Genomic DNA, 26,006 nt, shown 5'->3' with positions numbered 1-26,006 from the left:
ATGCCCCCCAGGACTTTCAGGTCTGGTCAGAATGGAAGAACAGATATGGGACTTCTTCCTTCACAATGAAATAATATAAAACTGGACAAATATGAAGCAACTGCTTCCAGACCTTGGATAAGAACCATCACAGGACTACAGTCCTCAAGGAAAGTGAGACGTGAGGTGAGTGCAGACTCGCCATAGCTTTCTGCCTGGGGACACTTTCCCTCCTGGGGCTTAGGGGAGTGGTCCCACAAGCAGGGAGGTTCTCAATGGGGACAAATAAGAGAGACTGACTGGCATGCTGAGGTGGCTGGCACCCATGGGGCAGGGTAAAGAGAGGAGGACTCCCCCATGAGAAGGGGCTCCAGAAATGGGCAGAGAAGCTCCTCCCAGCTCAGCCCAGTACTCCGCTGTGGGTGAGCAGGACTGGACCTGGCAGAGACCTGCTCCCGAGGGGCTGTGAGATGAGTGAAGAGTTTGGACATCTCAAAATGCTGGAAGCACCTGAGGTTCTGACCAGCCAGACCAGAGAGACCTTAACATCCTGGTCATTTAATTGCGAAAAAGGTAGTGCTTGTTAGTAGGACTCTGCCAGCCTCAGGGCAAAGGCCATCGAAACCTACACATGGAGTTCCTGTCGTGACTCAGTGGTAATGAACCTGACTAGTTTCCATGAGGACATGGGTTCGATCCCTAGCCTTGCTCAGCGGGTTAAGGATCTGGCGTTGCTGTGAGCTGTGGTGTAGGTCACAGATGTGGCTCGGATCTGGCGTTGCTATGGCTGTGGCGTAGGCCAGTGGCTGCAGTTCTAATTAGACCCCTAGCCTGGGAACTTCCATATGCCACAGAAGTGGCCCTAAAATGCAAAAACAACAAATCAAACAAAAAACCCTACATGCACAAAGCCTATTAACAAACCTGGGAGGAGTAAGAGTGCTCAGCAAATTAAGTGCCTTTCAGAATAAAGCTACACATTATCTACACATTATTTAAAGGATGACGACCAAACACAGCCTCTCAACAGTGGAGTATCCAAGATATCCAGTATGTAATCCAAGGGAGTTAGTGTTTAACGGGTACAGAGTTTCAGTTTGAGAAGATGAAAAGGCTGTGCAGGTGGATGGTGGTGATGATGGTACAAGGAGAATGTACAGGTGACCCTTGAACAACGTGGGTTTGAACTGCAGGGGTCCACGTGGACTTTTTCCATAAATACTACAGCACCGCATGATCCACAGTGGGTAGGAACCCCAGACACGGAGGGCCAGCTGTAAAGCTATACGTGGATTTTCCACTGAGGGGAGGGGGGTGGTGTCCGTTGTTCAAGGGTCAGCCATACTTAATGTTGCTGAACCGTACACTTAAAATGGTAGTTTTTTGTTGTTGTTGTTCTTTTTAGGGCTGCACCCATGACACATGGAGGTTCCCAGGCTAGGGCTCAAATGGGAGCTGTAGCTGCCAGCCTACACCACAGCCACAGGAAGAGGGATCCAAGCCACATCTGCAACCTACACCACAGCTCATGGCAACACCAGATCCTTGACCAGACCCTACACCACAGCTCATGGCAACACTGAGGGAGGACAAGGATCAAACCCACATCCTCATGGATACTAGTTGGGTTCGTTAACCACTGAGCCACAATGGGAACTCCCTAAAATGGTAAATTTTATGTTATGTTTTACCCCAAGTTTTAAGAAACACTTTCTAAGACAACTGCTTCCAGGAACAACAAGGACGAGAGGTAGCTCCTGCTTCAAACACTAAAACACCAGAAAAAATAGACGAAACAATGATACGCAGACACTGGCATCAGGCAGCACAGACTAATCCTTCAGAAAGGGGAAAAATGAGACGAGACAATAATGTCCCAACGTACTGCAGGGACCGAGTTCCCAGACCACCGCGCAAGGAGGGGAGACCCCAGTGGAGACAGTGGTCTCCCTGAATGGAGCTGCGAGTGAGAAGGGCCAAGGCAGCCAGAGGGGGAGACAGAGTACCCAGAGGGAAGGTGTCAGACAGAGCGGCCTGGGGATGCGCAGGCGCGCCCCCTTGCGTCTTGAGCTGAGTACTGCTCAGCACACGCGAATAAGACGCTAACAGACTGGGCAAAGAATCCCCCCGGGGAATGACGGGGTAATCTCTGTGCTTCACTTAGAACCAGGAATGGTTCCAGCGAATTCCAGTAATTTACAAGGCATCAGACAGAAGACTCCGACGGTACTGCTACAGACGTGAAGAAAAAATTAGCCCCAGATTAAAATCTACTCTAGTCTCAACTATGTTTAAAACTAACAATAAAAGTATCAAACTAGAGTTCCCGTCATGGCTCAGAGGAAGCGAGTCTGACTAGCATCCATGAGGACACAGGTTTGATCCCTGGCCTTGCCCAGTGGGTGAGGGATCCGGCATTGTCATGAGCTGTGGTGTAGGTCGCAGACACGGCTCCAATCTGGCATTGTTGTGGCTGTGGTGTAGGCCGGCAGCTACAGCTCGGATTCGACCCCTAGCCTGGGAACCTCCATATGTTGTGGGTGTGGCCCTAAAAAGCCAAAAAAAAAAAAAAAAAAAAAAAAAGGGAAAAGAAAAAAGTATCAAACTATTTCCAAGTAACTTAACTACATTGCAGAACAAAGCTCTAAAATATTTATAGGTACAGAAAAATATCTGCCATACAATAAGATAAAAGTTGTATTGTCTAGTATTTAATAAAAAATTACCAGGCACACAAAGAAGCAGGGAAATATGATCCGTAATGATGAGAAAAATCAATCAAGAGAAACAGACCAAAAAAGGGCATAGATGATAGAATCAGACAAGGACATTACATATTAACATTAAGACAGTTACTATAACCATATTTTCTATGTTCAGGAAGGCAGAGCAAATGTTAAACACATTAAGTAGAGACCCAGAACTACTAACAAGACCTAGAAGGAACTTCTAGACTTGAAAATTATGTCTGAGATGAAAAATACTTTTGGTGGGATTAAGAACAGATCAAACTCTGTAGCAAAAAAAAAAAAAAAAAAGAAAAAAGAAACTTAAAGATATACCGCTACTACCCACAATAAAACACAGAGGGGAAAAAAAAAGACTGAAAAAAAAAAAGGGAACATCCTATCATTGAGCTGTAAGACAACTTCAAGGAGCCTAATGCCAGGGTCACACCCAAGACATAGGGAAGTTCCTGGGCCAGGGAATCAAACTGTGCCACAGTAGCGACCCAAGCCACTGCAGGGACAACACCAGATCTTTAACCCATTGCATCGCAAGAGAGATAAAGAGAACATCTTAAAAAGCAGCCAGAGGAAAAAAAAAAAAAGCACATTACATGCAGAGAAACCAAGATAAGAATGACATCAGACTTCATACTGGGACCAGAGTGAGACAATGAAGTAAATATACTCAGAGCACTGAAAATAAAAAGTTATAAACTCGGACTTCTATATGTATTAAAACATATTTCACAAAAAGGTAAAATAAAGAAGCGTTTTTCAGACATTCGAAAGCTGAATGATTTCATCACTAGGGGACTTGATTTGCAAAAAATGCTAAAGGAAATCCTCCAAGCAGAAGAAAAGTAATTCCAGAACGCAATCTGTACCTACATATAAGACAGTACTAGAAATCTACACACGTTGAAATAAAAGACTATTTCACCTATTTAAAAAGACCCCTTAAGAGATCACTGCTAGATATTTAAAGTTCCCAACACACACACACACACACACACACACACACACACACACACACACACACGCAAACTCATGTGTGCTGTCATGGTGATGGATATGTTAACTAACATTATTATGATAATCACTCTACAACAAAAAGCCAGGTTGGTGGTACAGATGCACATCCTTAGCCATTAAAAAAATACAAATCAGAGTTCCCTGTGGCATAGTGGGTTAAGGATCCTGCACTGTCACTGCAGCAGCCAGGGTCACTGCTATGGTGTGGCTTCAGTTCCTGGCCTGGGAACCTCCATTTGCCACAAGGGTGGCCAAAAAAATAAATAAAAATGAAAATAAATAAAACCACATGAGTTAGCACTTCACACCCACTAGGAGGCTATGTGAAAAAGACAGGCAACAGCAAGTGCCAGTGAGACTGTGCAGCTGGACCACTCATATTTGCTGGTGGGGATGTAAAAATGGTACAGCCAACCACTCTGGAAAACAGTCTGGCAGCTTCTCAAAAAGTTAATTACAGAGTTACCACATGACCCAGCAATTCCACTGCTAGGTATATGCCCAGGAGAAATGAAAACATATGTCCAGGCAAAAACGTGAACATGAATGTTCATCCCAGCATTATGCATAAAAGTCAAAAGGTGGAAGCAGACAAAATGTCCATCAACTGAAAAACGGATAAATAAAATGTAGCACATTCATACAAGAGAATGTTATTCTGCAATAAAAAGAAACAAAGTACTGAAACATGCTATAAAATAGGTGAACTCTGAAGACACTATGCTAATGAAAGAAGGTGATCACGAAAGACCACATATTGTATAATTCTGTTCATATCACTTGTCCAGAAGAGACAAATCTATAGAGACGAAAGTGGATTGGTGGTCATCTAGAATTCACAGGATGGAAGAAAGAGGCGTGACTGTTAAAGATACAAAGTTTCATTTTGAAGGATAAAAATATTCTAAATTGGTGATGGTTGCACAACTCTGCATGTATTAATAACCTTGGGTTAGACACTTTCAAGGGATGAATTGTATAGTATGTGAATTATAGTTCGATAAAATTGTTTCCAAACACCATAACTGACTGTTCACAACAAAAACAACTACAATGTGCTGAGCTTATAATTTATCAGGTTTAAAATGTATAGCAATTATAACACAAAGGCCTGGAGGGGGAAATGGAAGACTACTGCTATAAGGTTTTTGTAAGAAAGCTAGCATAATATTTTAAGGAAGTCAAAGGAGAGTTCCTATTATAGCTCAGTGGGTTAAGAACCCAACTAGTATCTGTGAGGATGCAGGTTCCATCCCTGGCCTCGCTCAGTGGGTTAAGGATATGGTGTTGCCACAAGCTGTGGTGTAGGTCATAGATGCGGCTTGGATCTGGCATGGCTGTGACTGTGGCATTGACTGGCAGCTGCAGCTCTGATTTAACCCCTAGCCTGGGAACTTCCATATGCTGCAGGTGCAGCCCTAAAAAAGAAATTAAAATGTGTATTATAAATCATAAATCAAAAACCAAAACTCAGATAGCTAATAAATCAAAAAATTAATAAACGATTCCTCAAAAACATGGCAAAAATAGGAAAATGGGGATGAAAAGATACTGCAAGTAGAAAACAAATAGCAAGATACTAAATTTAAACACAACATATTGATAATTACATTAAATGTAAATAATTAAAAGCATAAATTGTCAGGTTGGCTAAAAACATAATACCTAACTATATCCTGCTTACAAAATGCCTAATTTAAATATAAAGACATAAATAGAGTAAAGGTAAAGGGATGGGAAAATATATACTGTTCCAACACTAACCAACAACAATAAAACAAAACTGGAGTAGCTATACTAATATCGGGCAAGGTAGATTTCAAATCTAAGAATATTACTAGAAATAAAAAAATGGTCATTTCATAATGATAAGGAGGCAATTCAACAAGAGGACATACACTAAATATTTACGTACCTAATAACAAAGCTTCAAAATACACAAACTAAAATCTGCTAGAACTCCAAGAAGAGAGAAATCCACAATTGCCAGTCAGAAGTGTCACACTCTAATTTGGAGCATGAATTGTCAGAAAATCAGAAAGTACATACAAGCTTTTGTTTTGTTTTGTTTTTTTGTCTTGTTGCCTTTTCTAGGGGCCGCTCCCACGGCATATGGAGGTTCCCAGGCTAGGGGTCGAATTGGAGCTGTAGCCACCGGCCTACGCCAGAGCCACAGCAACGCGGGATCCGAGCCGCGTCTGCAACCTACACCACAGCTCATGGCAACACCAGATCCTTAACCCACTGAGCGAGGCCAGGGATCGAACCCACAACCTCATGGTTCCTAGTCGGATTCGTTAACCTCTGAGCCACGACGGGAACTCCAGTACATAGAAGTCTTAAAGAACATAACCAACTGACTTCACTGGTTGACATCATAGAACACTTGACCTACCAAAAGCAGAACACACATTCTTTTTGAGTGCACATGAACTATTTGCCAAGTTTGGCAATAATTGTGGGCCATAAAACAACTTGATAACTTTAAAAGGATTCAAATCATACAACGCGTGTTCTATGACACATGAAATTAGAAATCACTAACAAAACGATACATGAAAAAAAAACCCAGATATTTGGAAGGTAAATAATATACTTTTAAACAACCCATGGATGGCTCAAGGAGAAAATCAAAATCAAAATTAAAAAATATTTTGAACTGACTCAAAATGAAAACACAACAATACAGGCCCAGACAGGTTTAATGATAAATTCTACCAAACATTTATGAAAGAAATAGTACCAATTCCATGCAAACTCTTTCAGCAAATCAAAAAGGAAGAATATTTTGAACTCATTATATTTTGAAATCACCCTATTATCAAAACCAGAGGACTTAACAGAGAAAAGATAATTCCTCATGGGCATAGATGCAAAAGTTCTAAAACAAATGAGAAAATCAAATTCAAAAGGACAAATAGGATGGCTCAGTGGAGTTTATTTAGCCCAGGAAAGTAAGATCGCCTTGATATTTGAAAAGAAATCAAGGTAACTTCTCATATTAACAGATGGAAAAAGGAAAACTGTACAATGATCCAACATGATGCAGAAAAGGAATTGCTCCACACTGTAAATCAACTCTACCTTGATTAAAAAAATTTTTTTAAAGAAAAGGCATTTGGCAAACCCAGCGTCAAGTCCTGATTTTAAAAAACTCTCAGCGGCGTTCCCGTCATGGCGCAGTGGTTAATGAATCCGACTAGGAACCAAGAGGTTGCGGGTTCAATCCCTGGCCTTTCTCAGTGGGCTAAGGATCTGGCGCTGCTGTGAGCTGTGGTGTAGCTTGCAGACGCGGCTCGGATCTGGTGGTGCTGCGCCTCTGGCGTAGGCCTGGGAACCACCATATGCCGAGGGAAGCTGCCCTAGAAAAGGCAAAAAAAAAAAAAAAAAAAAAAAAAAAACCCAAAAACAAAAACCCTCAGCTAATTAGGAGTGTAAAAATCTTCAATCTGATAAAGGGTGTCTATGAAAAACCTACAGCGAACATCATCCTTAGTGGCAAGAGGCTGAGCGCTTTCAGCCTCTGTGGTGGTTGGAGAAATTTCTGTTGCCACGTGAGAACCTGAGCTGTGCGGGCTGAAGGGGAAGGAGCAGCCAGCAGGTGAACTGCTGGAGCAGCAAGCTGGCCGAGTGGGGCAAATGCTAACTCTGGTATTTCCCAGCTATGTGACCTCGGGGGAAGTTATGTGACCTTTGGGTTTGTTTCCTCACCTGTAAAATGGGGGTAAGAGATAGTTCTATTTTGCAGGCCTCTTGGAGAAATTAAGTGCTGAGATGTTTGCAATCACTCAGTGCAGTACCCAGAACATTCTACTACACTCGAGAAATGGCTGTTTGTAGACAGCACGTGGGAGACAGGGACGGGCAGAAGCTGTGTCTGGGGCTTGTGAGGCAGGTTGGGTGGGGCGGGAGGCACCAGATTCAGAGGTTACCCTTGCCATGTTGCAGTGGTGGCTCTGAGCCTGAGCTGGGGTATTTTTTAAGTGCTCACTGCGCAGCTACTACATGCAAGCACACTCATTGAATCCTTCTTGTATGAAGGTGGAAACTGAAGCTGCAAGAGGTGGAATAATTTGCCAAAGGCACACTACCAAAGGGATGCGGGCAGCATGGGGCGGGAGAGAGGCGTGGGTGTCGGCCTGTGGGGGGCGCTGAAAGGGTGCCGGCTGCTGCAGGCCGGCGCTGAGGTGAGGGCTACACAGTCTAGGTGGAGGAAGGGAAGTAAGGAGGAGGCTGAGGACCTGGGGTGGAGGGTGGAGGGTGGCAGGGAGGGAAGGGGCTCCGGTCCAGGATATGTGGGCCCGCCGGTGTCCCCACCACCCTGCAAGGTGGATCCAGTGAAGGTAGGTGATTAGAGGGGAATGGGGTGGGGTCGAGGGGCTGAGGGGGAGGCAAGGGTCACTTAGGAGGCTGATGAATGCAGCTGAAATCGTATCCAAAATGCTCTCTGCCTGGCCCGGGGCTGTCCCCTGTGACTCCAAGCATATGGAACAAGGGTCAGCCGCAGACTGCACTGCCTGGCAGCTGCTGAAATACCTCACCATCTGCTGCTCTCAGGTCCAAGCCCCAAGCCCCAGCCCCCTGGCCCAGAGAACTTCCCACCTCTGCACCGGCCACCAGAGCAAAGGCTGCTTGGCCTCCTGCTCCTTCCACACCAGCAGATGGAAAGCTCTGCTCCTGCCTTTCCTCTTTCTGGGTGCTGCCCTTCCTTTCCACCACAGCTCCTCCCCACCTTCTTCCAGGGGGCCTCCATGCAAATGTCACCCCTGGCCTGGTCTAAAGTCGTGACCCTCCTCCCTCCCAGGCACACGGCCTCGTCCCCTTCTGGCTCCATTTTTCTCCAGATTTGCAGAGACATACCAAACACCTGCCATTAGTGTCGAACTCACCGGGCTCCCCCACTGGAACGCCAAGGACCCGAGGACAGGCCTCTTGTTTCTTCTGTCCCCTGTCACATCGCCAGCACTTAGAGCAGTGCCCTCATGTGCTGGACAGAATAGAGATTTGGTGACTGAATGGAGAGCCCATCAAAAGGTCAAGGCCATGTGGCTCACTCCTGAGGGCACAGCGGGGATGCACAGAGGCTCCCTTGGAGAAGGGAAGGGGTGATGAGGTCCCTGTCCCCCCAGGAGAGGCCACAGTGGGGACAAGGAGATGTAGGCATGGCTGTCTCATACAGGCCCAGGAAATTGGGCTTTGTGGCCACATCTGTCACAGAGAAGGGTTGCAGCAAGGGCTAAGCCTCCGCTTTCAAAGGCCTGACCAAGTTAGAGGTGGTGGTAGTTTTAAACCTGGAAGCAAAAGCAATGTGGCCTCCAGTGAGGCCCCAGTGAGAGCCGGAGTCCCGCTGGCTCTGGAAGCACGTGGTCGATCCATTCAATTGCTTTCTTTCTTCAGAGGCTGGCTCACCCCGCTGGGATAGGGTGGCACTTCAGGACACGGAGCTTGGAGCCAACAGCAGATTTCTTGAAACTGGTAGCGGGGAGATCTAAATTAAGAAGACCTTTCTATCACACCAAATGAACAGAAGCTGAAAGAGCAGGCTGAAGGAATTAGGCAAAATGCCTTTATACACAATGTTGAAAAGTGGAGGGAAAAATGTTAGAAAACGGAATGGTATTTATTCACTGGGAAGCCAAGGTATTTGCTGAGAACAATGACATCTCTGTTTGATGCAAAAACACCTTAGAAAGTGCGAGCCCTCTGACGTGTCCTGCACAGCAGCCGGGAATAAACACCAGCTGCTCTGCGGTAGCGGCTCCTGGCTGAGCGTTGGCCCCGCTTTGTGCCCCATCCTCCCTCCCTCGGGAAGCCGATGAGTCAGCAGCCGCTGGCCTGGGCCATCCTCACGCTCCTTTCTTGTTGGGCAACCCTGAAGCTCATGGGCTTTGGATTTACCAGCATGCTCCTGAGGCAGGGCCTGGCCGGAGCAAGGCAGGAGCCTTCCTTGGTTTTTAGCAGAGGAGGAGCCGCAGCAGAGCCGGGCATGACGGGGGAGCACGGGGGCCTCGGGAGGGGCTACTTAACTCACTGAGCGAGGGCCAGGGATCGAACCTTCATCCTCATGGATACTAGTTGGGTTGATTACCACTGAGCCATGATGGGAATGCCAATTCAATTTTTAATAGTTGTTGCGTTTAACAGTTAGCTGGCAAAAGTCCTGAAAATTTAACAACTAGCTCATTCCTGGGGCTGGTTCAATGTGTGCACTTTTCTGTGGTTACTGTTTTCAATAAAACTAAAAATTTTTAAAAAGACAATAAACCTGGGCCCCGTGTTTCCTGCAGAAGCTTCATCATTTTATCTTTCACATTTAGGGCATTAGGAAACATGAATTGATGTTTCCGTGTGGTGTGAGATCAATGTTTTCTTCCCAAATGTATACCCCAAATTATTATATTTAATGCAGCTAAAAACTTTTCTTCAGATTTTTGATGGTTGTCTCATTAGGATTTTGTAGCTTTCTAGTGCTGTTTAATTTCTGGATTTTTGCTAAACATTTTCTTTTTTTCCCCTTCCTTCCCCTTTAAAGGGTAAACAGGAAGAGATGATATAAACTGGAGGTGAAGAGAACAGGTCTCACCTCAAACTCCCGGGGGAGTTGGGATTGCACGCCTCCTCCGCTGCGGTCGGCCTGCGCCTGCCTCCCCCAGGCATGCAGCACTGGTTCTAAACCCAAACTGAACAGAAGTGCTCACCCAGGTAATCTGGGAAAGCCACAGGTGAGAGGATCCTTTACTATAGAATCACGATGCCATCAAAGTCAACCCGGAGATTTCAGGAACACAACCGCTATTTTTCAAAATAACTTCGAGGTGACCTGACTTCTTCTTGACCTTTTGTCCATCTGACTACGTTCCACAGTCAGGCTTCACTGAGGAATCTAAGTCTTGACCTAATAAAGCTTTTCCTCTGAAGGCCCAGCAAGCTCTCCCCCTGTGCCAATCCTGACCTCAGCAATGATCACTAGCTTCCTGTAATGCGCTGGGCAATATGCAGACACTTTTCAGAAATTTTATTTATATATTTTTAGGGCCGCACCTGCAGCACATGGAAATCCCCGAGCTAGGGGCTGAATTGGAGCTATAGCTACCGGCTTATACCACAGCCACACCGGATCGGAGCCACCATCTGCGACCTACACCTCAGCTCACAGCAACGCTGGATCCTAACTCACTGAGCAAGGCCAGGAATCGAAGCCACATCTTCATGGATACCAGTCAGGTTCTTAACCCACCGAGCCACAATGGGAACTCCTTATTATTAATCTAGACACCTCCCTTGATACTTCTTTAAGGGCCCTTCTCACCACCTGAAATTACATTCTGAATTTGCTTTTTGTCTATCACTGAAAGAGTCCTTGCCCCACCTTCACTGCCGCATCAGGATGTGAGCACCCCCTCCCCTGCAAAAAAGGAGTTCTCGTTGCGGTGTAGCAGAAACGAATCCAACCAGGAACCGTGAGGTGGCAGGTCTGATCCCTGTCCTTGCTCAGTGGGTTAGGAATCCAGCGTTGTCGTGAGCTGTGGGCTAGGTCGCAGATGTGGCTTGGATCTGGTGTTGCTGTGGCTCTGGTGTAGGCCGGCAGCAACAGCTCCGATTAGACCCCTAGCCTGGGAACTTCCACCTGCCGCAGGTGCGGCCCTATAAAGACAAGGGTGGGAAAAAAAGATGTGAGCTCAGGGCCTGGTGCACAGTAGGTACTCCACACACATTTGTTTTCACTGGTCTGAGGCTGCCCATCCTTCTCAGCAAAGCACTGAAGGCACATGGCTCTGTGAAGGCGGACATGTCCTCTGAACAGATGTCAGAATGAAGAGGGGAAGGGGGATTAGATACGACTGATGACCCTTTCTTCTTATGATTATTCTTTTAACAAATTTTGATGATTAACATCTATTAATCACATTTGATTAAAGATAAAACACCTGAAATGTACTTATCTTTTTTGTCTTTCTAGGGCTGCACCTGCAGCATATGGACGTTCCTAGGCCACAGGTCGAACTGGAGCTGTAGCTGCCCGCCTACACCACAGCCCCACAGCCACAGCATCCTTAACCCACCGAGCGAGGCCAGGGATCAAACCCGCGTCCTCATGGATGCTAGCTGGGTACGTGGACCACCGAGCCACGACGGGAACTCCTGGAATGGATTTCTTCCTCCTTTTCGGGACGGGTCACACTGGAGATGTTTCGGTCCTCCTTCTGACAAGTCATCCGATCCACAACCCGGTCTTTGCGTTTCATCAGCATCATCTGCAAGTACCTCATGTTGTCTTTTACCTGTTTCCTTTAATCTCTTTCTCCAGAGAGGGTCATCCGGTGGAAAAACTACCTGAAAGAGTTCCATTCCTTCCGTTTTGCGGTGTGATCTCTTTGCCTACCTGCTTCCGCTGTACAGTCTTTGAAATTACCTTTAAAATGTAGAAACATTTTGCTGGGGTACCATTTCAATGTTACACTGGGTTACGCATTATTTATAGCATAAACTTTTCACCAAGGGAAATATACTCTTAGGAATAGTCACTGCTTTAAGTTAGACACTATTTTGGATTAAACGCTATCAGATTAAAGACAGAGACTGATAATACTGGCTTTTTTTTTCTTTTCTGGTCAGCCCATGGCATTAGGAGATCTTTGGCCGGGGGTCAGATCTGAGCTGCAGTTGCTGCAGATTCAACCTGTGTCATACCAGGTCCTGTCTATAATCCACTGTTCCGGGCTGAGGATCGAACCTGCACTCCAGCACTCCAGAGACGTCGCCGATCCTGTCGTGCCACAGTGGGAACTTCAGTACCTGCTTTCTCCAATCATCTCTTAAGTGCTCAACACACCCAGAAGGTCCTCTAAGAGGGACACCCTTCAGATTAGCCTCAGCAGTCCATGAGCCCAAAGGATCAAAAGCTCTTGAAATCTGGTCCGATATGAAACATCCATGTGGAGTTCCTATTGTGGCTCAGTGGAAATGAACCTGACTGGTATCCATTAGAACGCAGGTTCAATTCCTGGCCCCCCTGAGTGGGTGAAGTATCCCGCGTCACCATGAGTTGAGGTGTAGATTACAGACTTGGCTCGGATCTGGCACTGCTGTGGCTATGGTGTAGGCTGGCAGCTGCAGCTCCAGTATGACCCCTAGCCTGGGAACTTCAATATGCCATGGGTGCAGCCCTAAAAAGCAGTAACTAACTAACTAAATAAATAAAAACAAAACCAAACAAAACCCAAAAAACAACAGCAACAAAAAAATCCATGAGCATATTTAGTTCATGTCAAACGGCTCCGGACGGGTCCAAATATCAAGGACATTTTGCTTTGGACCAAACGTCTACTAACCATCAGAAGTGTTCTCAAAAACTCAATACTGAGGAATGCAATCTGATTAACGTTCTTATATGTTGTCACATGAAAAAAAATCTCTTACCGTAGCCTACAATAGGGACCTCTATCATCTCTGTAAAAAACTGAGTTTGCCAACCTCTATTTAGGCACAAAGGATGTTTTGATCCAGGCTCTAAAAAGCCCTAAGACTGCTTTGTTAGACGCAGACGTACCACGGCTCTCCTTTCAGAATGAAGTCACCTTTTAAAACGCTGGCGTAGTGTATGTCGTGTCCTGAATTTTCAAGAACACATTTTAAATATCATTTGATAAAGAATGGATAAGCACAACAGGAAACAGATCATTTTGGAATACTCTTTATTTTGACACTTAGAGGACACGGGTAAGGCATGTTCACAACTACGCTTGAAGTCACGTACAAAACACCTCGCACTGTCCAGCCGCTCCTCCCTCCCTGGTACCTGCTGCTACAAACTCGTCCCTATGCATCTTCAGACCCACGGTCCTCGGTTACTGTGAACATGCAGACAGTGTTTCAAGGATCTGCTTCAAGATATGGGGTGAGCTTCTAGGCACTACGTCACTAGGACATCAAAACTCACGAGGAACCGAGGCAGAGGGAGGCGATCAAGTCAGCTCACGAGCCTGGGACTCTGAGCTTCCAGAGGGGAACAAAGAACACACGGGAAAGTGTTTTTTGATCCTTCCCACTTGGGAGAAATGGAATGTGTCCAGGATTCATGTTTCTATGTTTACTACTGTCTCTAAGTCACTACAGATAACTAGTTTTCTAACAGCTTCTACCGCGGTTATAGTTTTGTTCTCAGGCCACAGGACAGGAGTGCATGCATTACTTCACACACACGTCAGGCACAGAACGAACGTCTGACAGGGACACCTCAGGACTAACTACACAAGTGTCCCTCTGGTGGGGGGGTAAGGAAAGGGGCTGACGGGCCCGTTTCCGCACAGCGCCCACTGCGTGCGAGACAGAGATATGCAAACACCTGCTGTCTGACCCGAGGAGGGACGAACGTCACCAACGAGTACAGTAAGGTATTCAGAGAGTAAGCTCCAGATGCGGGGTTCGGATGATGAATATACAGTAGCCTTGATTACGGGGGTAAAAAAAAGTCTTAGCTGATACTAGTGTTTCGTAATTAATTTTCAAAAATCATCATGTCTTCAGAAGATGGAAAACAAGCACGTAACAATTCTACTGGGGAGAAATACAATAATGAAATGAAAAATCAAAATCAATGAACGGGAGAGCTGAATCTTTTGGTCTAAATCAGCCAATATTTTAACATTAACTACAACTTATTAAAATGTGGTTTGCTTAAGCCCGGTTTTTAAAATGCAGAATCTCTGAGGAAAACTGCAGGCATGTGTTCAGGAACACTGATCTCATAAAGACTTTGACGTGGGGCACATTAATAGGTCAGGAATACTTAGAATTCGGGTCCTGCTTTGAGGCACTCACCTCAGAGAGCCCCTCCGCAGCAGCCCCAACAGTGAAAGGTGCTGGTACACCAGCTCGACCAGCCACCTTCTGGCTGTTATCAAGGTGTTTCAGCAGAGCTGGGGAATGACTTACTCTCAACTATATTAAAGATTTCCATTTAGTAGCATTGCGACAGTGCAAAGAATCTTCAAGTGTTTGCTTTTTGCATCAAGGGTAGTACATCAACAAAGAGTAGAGACTTGTTAGTGGCTGTAACTACCTAGAACAGCAGGCGGGCCTCTGCGGAGGGCAGGCTACTCTTCTGACAGGTCACAGTCCAGGCAGGCTGGGCAAGCGCCCTGCCCCTTAGGCCACTGCTTGAAGCACTGAAAGGAGAAAACATACTCAGTTGATGCCCTTGGCAGCACGTGGAACCTCAGCTCTCCTGGGCCCGCTCCTCAAGACACGGCCCAGGGCGGATGGGGCCCAGAGGCCCAACACGCAGGGACTCCAGGTCCTGCTCAGGTCAGGAGTGTGGCCCAAACCCCCGGAACAAAGAATCCCACCTGAGACTGTGGTCACAGACACTTGGGGCCTGACCCTGGGCGTGGCCTTGCCCTCCCCTCCCCCACACTCTGCTCCAGGCTTGTGCCTCAGCTGCCCTGACTCCTGGAGGCTGGCGTTTTCTGGGCCCCTGGACTCACCCCTGTCTGCCTGGTCTTGCTCCTTGCCCACCCCACCAGCCTGCACACCACCCAGCCTTCCTGGAGCCTCTCTCCACGGCATGCTCCCAAGCTGCTCCTGGCTGGCCCACTGCTGCTACAGAGCTGAGGGCGTTTAAGTTCAAGAGCCCAGGCAGTTCACCCTCCCTGAAGGAGGCAGGCCACTCGAGAGTCGCAAGCTGTCCCATTACCACGTGCATCCCTTCTCTCAGGGAGTCATAAGCTGGCAGGGCAGAGATCTGGTCTGCTCTAACCCAGAAGCAGGGATACAGGACTCATGCTTAGAGCACCCCAAACTCCAAAACAATGAACACCAATCTTGGAAGGGTACAGCCAGCATCTTCTAGGATCTGGCACAACAGACCCAGTCAGGTTTAGTGTTTCTCCTCTACAATGGAAACTTACTTCACACACTGCCCTAAACTGACAAATGCTGCACTGTGGATCTCTTCAACCACATGTATAAGAAATCAACTTTGAGTTTCAGCCACTGACGGCGCCAGTGCGCCTTTCTGCCCACGACAGGGCAGTGAGGACTGCGTGCAGAGTGTGCCCTGCAGGGCCCAGGCACCTGCTCCCTTGTCACAGCACCAGCCTCTGGGAGGGGAGACAAGGACCTCGGACACGGGAAGGCTTACAAAGAAAATGCTCTGAAAACCCAACGAGTAAAGCCTAGGAAAAAAGTCCCCTTTTACTGTCCAAACTCTCTGCAGTCAAAATGCCTGACATGAAGATGGCAGAGAATTCTTACCCCTTTGTGGAACTTGTGCCCACATTTCAGCACACGCACATTTTTGGATCTGAACGCTTCGTGGCATATTTCACAGGACTGTGCATCAGACACCTGTGGAGACACATGCATTTCCATGATAAAGGAGAACTTTTCACTGCATGAGCTCTTCTTACAAGTGGCTTCCAACACTTCTGCAGCCAAGGCGGCAAATTATGCCTAATTACAGCTAAGCAGACTGAGGGAACAACTTATTTTTATTTTTGCCTTTTTTTACGGTTACACCTGAGGCATATGAAGTTCCCAGGCTAGGGGTCGAACTGGAGCTGTAGACGCTGGCCTACACCACAGCCACAGCAACTCGAGATCTGAGCCACATCTGCAACCTACACCACAGCTCACGGCAACACCAGACGCCTGACCCACTGAGCAGGGCCAGGGATGGAACCTGCATCCTCATGGATACTAGCTGGATTCCTTTCCATTGAGCCACAACAGGAACTCCAGGAACAACTTATTTTTAAATAACATTTTTTAGGAAAAAAAGCTTTAATTTTTTTCAGAAAAAAAAGTTTTATATGGTTAACTCATTCTCAGTTATACTTACATACCCTCTTCTATCCCATACCTAAAGTCCTAGCTGAATTATTCAGCTAATTGTCTACTGGTTGGAAACAATAACAATTTATGACACCTCTACACTATAGATTTACCATTAAATCTGATGGAACTCTGTAAGCCCTGACACAAAAACTCTCTGAATAAAAGGAGACCACAAAGCAGTATGTATCATATGACTACGTAATTCAATTTTTTAAAAGAGAATGTGTGCGTACAGAAATGCCCAGCAAAGAGTCTGCAAAGATAAAATGTTAACAGTGGTGGACAGATTTAACTTTTTTCTTTGATGCTGGTAAGGTTTCTATGAACATGGATTACCAAGTGACCACCTCTCCTTCAACCACACGCTTGGCCCCTACCACACAGTCCCCAGCACGAGCTGGTCAGGGACGTGAGGACAGGAACCGCCCCCAAACCAAAGGAAGGCGCCTCACGAGATGCAGGAGTCATCCAGCCCTGTGTCCTCAGTCAGAAGATAGAGGCAGGTGTGATGCCTTATGGACCAAGACCACAGACACAGTATTTCATAAAAAGGTCTCTGAAACTGTAACATTCCCATTGTTTAGAAGGAGGACAAACAACTTGCATCCATACATCAAATTAAAGGCAGGTTTAGCCTATTTGGTGTGCCCCATCCCCCGGCACCGGAGGGGAGAGTGGGGGAAGCAACCAGCCTTTCCAGACGCAGCAGAGCCCTTGATGCTGCTAACTGTGCTGCAGCTCTTTCTGCAGACACCAACCCCAACAGGCACATGTGATCTGAGACCGCAGCGTTACTAAGTGATTGCAAAGCCCATGGTCACGTGGAAGAAAATTATCTAAAAATCAATTTTCCTACTTACACCTGAGATGAATGTATCTGTCTACAGGCTCGGTTTCCACAAGGCGGTCACAGCTGTCCTTGTCTCTGTGCACAGGGGCCCCAAGGCCCCTGTGAAGGTGGACAGACACCCTCAGCCTTCACTGGCCGTTATAACAACACATTCAAGTACATCTAAACTTGGTTTCTAATTTTAAGATCAAATAAATCTGACCTAGAAATGAAAAGAATGGGGCTAAACCATGCATTAGCAGTTTTGTTTCCTTCCTGATCTGCATCAGAACGGGACTGACTTAGGGTCACACACACAACACTCACAAGGATGTCCTCGGTCTTCTGCCCCTTGGTTCTGGGTGACGATCCAGCAACCACGGACGGCAGGTCCTGCGTGGCCCCGGTCACAGAAGCGGCACAGCTGGGCTCTGGAGGCCTCTGGTCCTTTCCTGGATTTGGCTGCAGTGAGAAGGTGGAGGAGGGAAGCAGGCTCGGTTACCCAGACTGACCATCTGCAGTCCACTGAGCGGCTCTCCACCTCTGGGCTCACGACTCTCACACTCAATGAATAAATAAGAATAAAGTAGAACATTTTATCGGACCTGAATGAAACACTGACCTTTTTCTTCTTCTCTTCATCTAGAATGTGTTCTGTCACTCTTTGGACAATTTCGTCAATACTCAATCCAGAGAGCGAGTTCTTGTTTTTGTTTCTCACTTTTTTAATAAAACCAGCAAGTTCGGTGCTAAAGGGAAAATGAGGATAATGAAAGAGAAAGCCAAAAGTTTTCTATTGCAAAGAAATAGTATGTGCCACTATTAACCCAACAGCTAGAAGAAGCGAAATGGGAGTTCCTGTTGTGGCTCAGGAGAAATGAACCCAACTACTCTCCATGAGGATTGGGGTTTGATCCCTGGCCCTGTTCAGTGGGTTAAGGATCCAGCGTTGCCACGGGCTGTTGGTGTAGGTTGCAGTTGAGTCTTAGATCCTGCGTTGCTGTGGCTATGGTGTAGGCCAGCAGCTGTAGGTAGCTCTGACTCGACCCCTAGCCTGGGAACTTCCATATGCTGCCAGCGAGGCCCTAAAAAGACAAAATAAATAAATATTCATTTGCAAACAGTAACTGTACATAAAAGCAGCAAAAATCACTCTTTCAGAGCATTATGAAAATTCCATTACCATTTCTAAATTTTCATTTTAATAGACTGTCAAAGCAAGAGCGTATCTGTGAGGCCCATTTGAGATCACCATCTCCACTGAGAAACCTGACTTTGTACAAAGTCAGGTACAGCTTTGTACAAACTCTGTACAGCTTGGATATACTGTGGCTTTAAGCAAAATCAATGATCAGACACCAACGGATCTGACTTGAAATCAATAAAATCTCTTGTCTAAGAACAAACTAGTTTTGTTGACTTTCTCCCTTTAAAAATCTAACCAACAGGAATTCCGGTTGTGGCTCAGTGGAAACAAACCCGACTAGTATCCATGAGGGTGCGGACTGGAACCCTGGCCCCGCTCAGTGGGTTAAGAATCCAGAGCCGTGGCGTAGGTCGCAGACACAGCTCGCATCTGGTGTTGCTGTGACTGTGGCATAGGCTGGCAGCTACAGCTCGGATCCAACCCCTAGCCTGGGAACCTCCATATGCCGCAGGTACGGCCATAAAAAGACAAAAAAAAAAAAAAATCTAACCAATAACAATTTTCAAAGCCTAAATTTTTCATAAGTATCAGTAGATGTGATTTATTTCATTAATCAATAGGAACTTCATATTTGTAGGACTAACACCTCAAGAGTTTTAACTTGCAGAAAACTAGGATGCGTATCTGTTGATGGTTTACATTCTGCAAAATTCAGTGAGAATTACAAACCACTTTATTTGAAGGTACTTTTGGTAATTACAATTTGACTCTTTTTACTAACCTGCATGGTTATTACTATCGAGAGAACTTACAATGTTTCTCAAACTTAAGCCAGACTAAGTATGAACACACCCATGTGCAGACCAGATAGGGTAGGGCCCAAGTGACAAATGCAAACCATTAATTCTGGCCAATCATAATTTAACCAGTAGGTTGTTTCAAAAGTAGAATTCCAGAGCCTGTGGCTAATACCGTATCAAAGACAGAAATAACGAGGGACGTGCAGAGGGTCCCTCATGGATGTGGACCTCTCTTCCAAGCTGGATGCCAGAGACACTCCCTCCACTCCACCCCGTCTCCCGGCTGAGACAAGAAGCCCGCTGCGCCTCACGCCAACCTGGAGAGGGCAGTCAGAGGTCCATGCAGAAGCCCCCTGAAGTGCCTGACGACAACTCTAGCTCAGTTAAGAGCGGCTCTCCCCCCTCTAGTAAGGACCCCTTTGTAAGGTGCTCACACACCTGATTCGCTATCGAATTGCATCTGGTCTTTTCAACCTCACGCCTCAAACAAATCAGACGTGCCATCTGACAGGGTATAAGCTGCTGCTGCCTTCTTTGCCATATGTGGTGTTCTTCCCCAAAATGATAAAAAAACCAATGTTTTGCAGTTCAGTTCGTGATTCCACAACTAGCGCTGGAGTGTGTTACTGAGTCCACCCAAATCTTAGCAAACTGCCAAGGGTTCTTAACCAGGGCTCAATGTTTTCAATCTCTTTGAAAATGCTCATGTTTATGTTTACAGAGAGAAAAAAATGTAGCACTTGTCTTTCTGAGGAAAGCAATTCTGTAGTTCCTTCCCTTTCAGCCCCTAAGTGCCCGTAATGTTATCTGATTAAGAAACCTCAGTTCACTATGGCATTTAACAGAGTCACCGACAGTTTAGATTCGTACCTGTTGTAACATGGGAACACCACTGACAGGTGCTCGATGATACTATTGAACGGCTTTTTTGGAGACTGGCTTGAACGGGTGGCACGTCCCACAGCAACGGGTGACTTCTGATCAGCGGCAAGGCTTGGCTCTGACTCAGCCGCCTGGCCAGGGCTCTGAGGCTCGGGCAGAGGGGCGACTTCCAGCTCGCAGGAGGGAGACTCCTCCAGGCCATCGGTGGCAGGGAGCAGACTCGAATCCTCGAGAACTGCTGTCGGGTCTCCGGTCTCATGACTTGTAGAAGTGGAGGGATCTTGATCATGATGGCCTGGCAGCTCAGGAAGTAACGCAGGCTGAACCTGTGAGGAGCACATCAGAGTAACTGGGTCACTCGAGAGCGACAGCCATAAACAAAGACGAACAAGCAGGCACAGCTACATTAAAACCTGCCTGCTCAAATGCTCGGGAAACTTGAATACAAGAAATTCAATGTTTCTGCCCTGCAAGGCTCCTGGTCACCGTCTCTCGCTCAGGACGGGCTCTCCGTGACTCCACACGGCCGACGGCCCGCCCCTGCTCTGCGCCTGGCCTAGCTCTCCCTGAGGCTCCTGCGCATCCTGCCGCTGTCAGAGGCTCACATGTCCACTGCACGCCACAGCCTCTCACACCTCGGGGCCTGTGTGCTTGCGGCCAGTAACGCCCACTTTTAAAAAGATTCGGGTCCAGAGATTTTCCCTCGAGATCCAAATCTGCAAACCCAAACTTCCGTGTGGGCAGGTCCACCTGGGTGATTCCAGAGGCACTCAAACTCACGTCTTCAAACCGGCCTCGGCGCGGTCTCCTCACCCGCTCGTCCTCTGGTGCCCACCTCACTGACCGGAAGACGACTCGGCTCAATTTCCCAGCACACGCACACTGCGCCCCATCTCAGGAGCAGCACGGTTCTCTCAGGTGACCTCCTCAACCCCTCAGATCTGCTTTCCTTCCCCTGACCCAGGACACGGCTTGGCGTGGTGAGCTGGAACTGGTCAACTGGAAGTCACTCGAGCCCCTCGCCCACCACCTCGGCACGCTGCAGCCAAGGGCAAGCTGATGTCGCTCCCGGACTGGAAACCTATCCTGGCTTCCTAGTGACCCGAGGCCAGGTCCACCCTGTGAACACGCCTCCCTACTGGACAAGGCTCCCTCCGTCCTGGCCTGTGGGCGCAACACAACACAACACAACCTTTCTCCCTGCAGCCCCCTCTGTCAAAGCCAACTACTTTTTCGGCTGTGAAAGGAGTGTTCTTTTTGTTTAGCCTCCAAATACGCTGTTTCTTCCATTTGGAGCATCCTGACCCTGCAGACACCATGCACCCCTCTGCAAAAACACAGCCACTTCCCGCTCCTGCCTGGTTAATTCCTATTCCAGATCTCTGACTCACTAAGACCCCCAGGAGGCAATCTTTGCCCAGTCTGGGCCTCTACATTAGGTTAGCGCCTCTAATTTATGCTGCCATAGCATTCTAGGCGCCTATGAAAAACCTTGGCACACTCTGCTTGTAATTATGGGTTTAAAGTCTCTATTTCCCAAACCCGATATGTACTCTGAGGTCACAGACCACATCTAATCTTGATCACCACTAAGTACTCAAGAATAAATAGGGGAGAAATGACACAAAAAGGGAATCACTGTTAGGGATAGTTATTACTCAAGCTTCTGGCACACTAAGAGGTCCCAAGGTTCTGAATATTAAAATTCTAGTCACATAAGCTAGAATTAAAAATTAAGAGTAAAATATCCTATTGCGCTCTAATGCTTTTTTTCCCCTCCATGTCTGCTGGAAGAACTTGGAAACACTACAAATAGGTGATCTTTAATTCTAAATAAAACTGTATTTCTTACTTCACTAGAAAGAAGCTTTCTCTATGAAGAGAAAAAATGGTGGCACTCAATAGAATATTTTACCCAGTTCAAGGTGGCTAAACTTTTTTAATGTTACAATTCGTTTCTTTTTTTTGCTTTTTAGGGCTGTACCCACCGCACATGGAGGTTCCCAGGCTACGGGCTGAATCGGAGCTGTAGCTGCCGGCCTTATGCCACAATCACAGCAACGCAGGATTTGAGCTGCATCTGGGACCAAGACTACAACTCACAGCAACACCAGATCCTTAACCCACTGAATGAGGCCAGGGATTGAACCTGCGTCCTCATGGATGCCAGTCAGGTTCGTCAACCTCTGAGCCACGATGGGAACTCCACAATTCATTTCTTTCTTTTTTTTTTTGCACATGAATCCATAATAAGTTTGAATGCTTAGTGTGCAAGGTATGGGGGGAAAAAAGACGTTCAAGATCAGCTTCTCTCTCATTTTGGTTGGTTGTTTTTTGGCTGCACCTGTGGCATGTGGATGTTCAAACTCATGCCACAGCCATGACAATGCTGGATCCTTAACCCACTGACCCACTAGGGAACTCCTAAGATCAGGCTTCAGCCTGCAGCTCCAGAGCTCGTTTTCTAAGTTAAGAGACCAAATGCATAGGAGAGAAGGGTCACAGGGTGAGGGGCAAACAGGGTACCCAGGGTACCCCTAACAGGGGCTCGCCCTAATGCTTACTGAAAACATTAAGATAACTATTAATCCATCTCATGAGCACTCCCAAAACAATAACAACAAAAAACTACTTTTGGTAGTTAAGAAAGAAAAGGTGCTTCACTAGTTTTCTATTCTCTTTCCTTAAAAAAAGAAAAAGAAAGAAAAAGATGTGGACAGACTTACTGTGTTACAAGCAGGAAATGAAAGCTCAGAAATCTGCACTTTAGAAAGGTCACTGAGCCGAGAACCATTTTTAATCGCTTGAATTTGTTCTTCGAACTGAGACTGTGGGTAGAAGGAAAAGTGTTAAGTTTTTCTAACAAATTCCGAGGGAAACCCACAACTGTCAATATTTTTTTCTCCTTACTATACATTACAAATGGCCAACCATCTTCGAAGAAACATAACTGAGATGAAAGGTTACTTCTTGTAAGGAAAGAAGTTCAAAATAAGTCCTTATTAATCACAATTCCCTTTATTGAACACAACTCCTCTTATCTCATCAACCAAGGGCAAAGATTGAGACAGTTAAGAAAACAGCATTTCTTTCATGAAAAAGTCTTCATTCCAAAAAAAAAAAAAAATTGCCTTTAGCTCAAAAAACAGTTTCGACATGACACTGCCTCTTTAGAATTACAACCATCAGACAGATTTTGATGGTTTTAACAGAATTATAAAATACTTTCTAACTTACCTCTGCTTTCTCAATTTCTTTTCTAACCTCAGAAAGAAATGATTCCCATGAATGTATGTCAGACTCAGTGTCAGGATACGTTGCAGAATCACTGAAAAAAGCAGAAAAAATATGAAACTGCTAATGTCCACTTAGAAATATTTTTAATTGAAAGCATTAAAGTACAAATGAAAATAAACATTTAAGCATGAGAGAAACATGATCACACACAAAAAACCCCCAACTACTTTTAAAAAACTGCATTTATCTCATCAAGTCACCACCAGAGACACTTTAGTAAGTTTAAATTACGGATCTAACCGAAACCCCAAAACTGGTGGGCAGAGAGCAAATATTCTCTGGAATTTCCTTCCCCGGATCTGAAGGTCTGACCATTCTTCATTAGACATCTTCATGTTTAACACCAGAGGCCACCTCTGCGTTGAGAAACAACGACAACACAAGCAGCCTGGAAATACTCCAATAAAACCCCTCACTCCCACCTGATGGTAACATAAAGGGTGGGGTCTGACAGGCTTTGTTAATCCTCTCAGAACCTCATGAATCTGGCCTAAGGCAGGTGACAAACAAGCCTTCTGCTCCTACTGACAATCACACCACCAATCCGTGACTGTGTCCATTCTCATCACACATCTTCAGGAAAACTGAGAACACTGCTTTAACAGCTGTTCTCTTTTGCTATCCTTTGGTCCAACAGGCAGATTTAGCAGAGACTCCTTAACAAAGAAGCTACGTGTAGTCTGAAGCTCACTAACAAGCCAATCAACACCACCAGGAAAGAGGAGGCCTGAGACATCTCCGTCTCCCAGATGGACAATGCAGAGCCTAGGGCTGTGCTGAATCCTGGCACCTGAACACCACCCGATCTCAACCTCAGCTGTACTAGTCCTGCAATTTGAATCAGCGTATCAATTTATCTTTTATCAGAATGATTTTTTTCCTGTGAAAGAAACTTAATCCTGAAAAATGAAGAAATAAAAAACTGTATATGAAAACTGTTTCTCCATAACCCATAGACTCTCTGGTCCAACACTGAGAGTTTGAAATTTAAATCAAAAAGCACTAGGAATTAAAAAGTCAAAGCCTGCGTGTGGAATATGATCAAAGGACCAGATGAAATGCAATCCCATGTGCAAGAATCCACACAGACAAGTGCTAAATGCTAGACTGAAGGAGACCTTCCAGGTAGACCTTCTTCTAAAACCAAAGCAAAACAAATAAAAACAAGTAAAGATTACAGAGGATTGGAAGAAAAATGACCGTATGTGAAAGCCTTTTGAAGCAATATTCGTATACGCTACCATTAAGACTGTTTAGTAACTGTTCTTTAGGAAGGCAACTGTTAAGAAAACCTTAGAAATGTGATCTTCTTTCTAGAAATCTGTTGCGTGGAAATGACTAATAATGTGCATAAAAATTAAGCTACAAGGATACTTGCTATAGTGCAGCTTTTATTAACAAAATGTACAAACAACCTAATTCTCCCATTACAGTGGTATTTAAAAAATCATGACATGTTTGTAAAACTGGACTACTGTTCAACCTTCAACCTTCTCCTAGGTTGGCGAAATGCAATTACTGATATGAAAGGAAGATTCCTATATACTAGTGAAAAATTGTATTTTCTTTTATTAATATTCAGTGGATTTACGGCAAAATATTAACTAATTAGAGCTCAAACTGGAATTATGGGTACTTTGTATTATTTTTGTTTATATGTTTTGATTTTTCTATAAACAAATATATTAATTGTATTAACTATTAAAAATAAAAGTGGTCTTAATACAATTTCTTTTTTCAAAATCAGCCCTCCTCTTTATAGACCCAACAACATGCTAGAGAGACACCTGTGATACCACAGTACCTGCTCATTAGCTTCAGGTTCTTAAGAAACCCTTCAGCTTGTGACTCCATGGTTTGTAATTTATACACTTCCGTCTCCTTCCAGTTTTCAAGCACAGATACCTACCGTTAAATCAGAGAACGTAAGGGTTTTAAAACTGAAGAAATGAAACTATTTTAAGCTTGTTAAAACAAACATTCTAAACCACATTCAAGTTTCCCCATACAGGATGACAGAATCACCAAAACCTAATTATGTTGTAATTTCTCTCAGGTGAGTATGAATTAAAACTTGAGATCTGAAAACACGGTAACAAAATGACAGTGAACTTATGTACGTAAAATGATACTTTTCTCAGATATGAACCCTTCCCCACAGCTGCCTGCCTAGGCTGTACACAGGCACGCAGCCAGGCTACCTGGATGAAGATACCAGGTGTGCATCATCCATGGCCCTGTCCACGGCGAGCAGAGGGCCAGGGGCCTGCAGAATAACCCCCAGGCCTCAGAGAAGCTGTTCTCAGCAAGGGCACCAAAAGCCTCTAGGGCGTGTTTTTAACACTTTAGACTCTCTGGCTTCCCCACAAACCAACTGGCCATTTTTATAAGAGTCACTGGAGGAAACGTAGACCTGCCCTGTTTTAATCCAGGTGTCAGGGACCTTGACAGTGACCTGATTGCCAAATGGTGGT

General features: G+C 45.7%; 1 protein-coding gene and 1 long non-coding RNA gene across 26 annotated transcripts in view; both read right to left on the bottom strand.

Moving 5' to 3' along the window:
- LOC146397887 (uncharacterized) overlaps window positions 1-26,006 on the bottom strand; it is a 419,652-nt gene that overhangs the window by 109,712 nt on the left and 283,934 nt on the right. The window contains exon 2 of the long non-coding RNA XR_014825198.1: window positions 10,918-11,008. This is a non-coding gene — a long non-coding RNA (uncharacterized LOC146397887). The remainder of the gene's footprint in view (window positions 1-10,917; window positions 11,009-26,006) is intronic.
- Window positions 13,419-26,006, bottom strand: part of TTC3 (tetratricopeptide repeat domain 3) — a 126,340-nt gene continuing 113,752 nt past the window's right edge. For all 25 annotated transcript variants that reach the window (XM_084992065.1, XM_084992079.1, XM_021070969.2 and 22 more), the window contains 8 exons: window positions 25,337-25,437; window positions 23,473-23,563; window positions 22,962-23,063; window positions 20,224-20,561; window positions 18,029-18,155; window positions 17,734-17,868; window positions 15,996-16,088; window positions 13,419-14,908 (listed from right to left, as the gene is read on the bottom strand). In XM_084992065.1, coding sequence (XP_084848191.1) covers window positions 14,837-14,908; window positions 15,996-16,088; window positions 17,734-17,868; window positions 18,029-18,155; window positions 20,224-20,561; window positions 22,962-23,063; window positions 23,473-23,563; window positions 25,337-25,437 — 1,059 coding nt within the window. In that variant the 3' untranslated portion in view covers window positions 13,419-14,836. The remainder of the gene's footprint in view (window positions 14,909-15,995; window positions 16,089-17,733; window positions 17,869-18,028; window positions 18,156-20,223; window positions 20,562-22,961; window positions 23,064-23,472; window positions 23,564-25,336; window positions 25,438-26,006) is intronic.

The sequence above is a fragment of the Sus scrofa genome, chromosome 13 (genome assembly GCF_054392235.1).
Source record: "Sus scrofa isolate SSC_HxYL_T2T_F1_AM1 chromosome 13, Sscrofa_HxYL_maternal_Yorkshire_Landrace_v2.0, whole genome shotgun sequence".
Taxonomy (NCBI): Eukaryota; Metazoa; Chordata; class Mammalia; order Artiodactyla; family Suidae; genus Sus; species Sus scrofa.
Note: the sequence above shows the minus strand (reverse complement) of the source record. Positions and strands in the feature narration are given on the sequence as shown.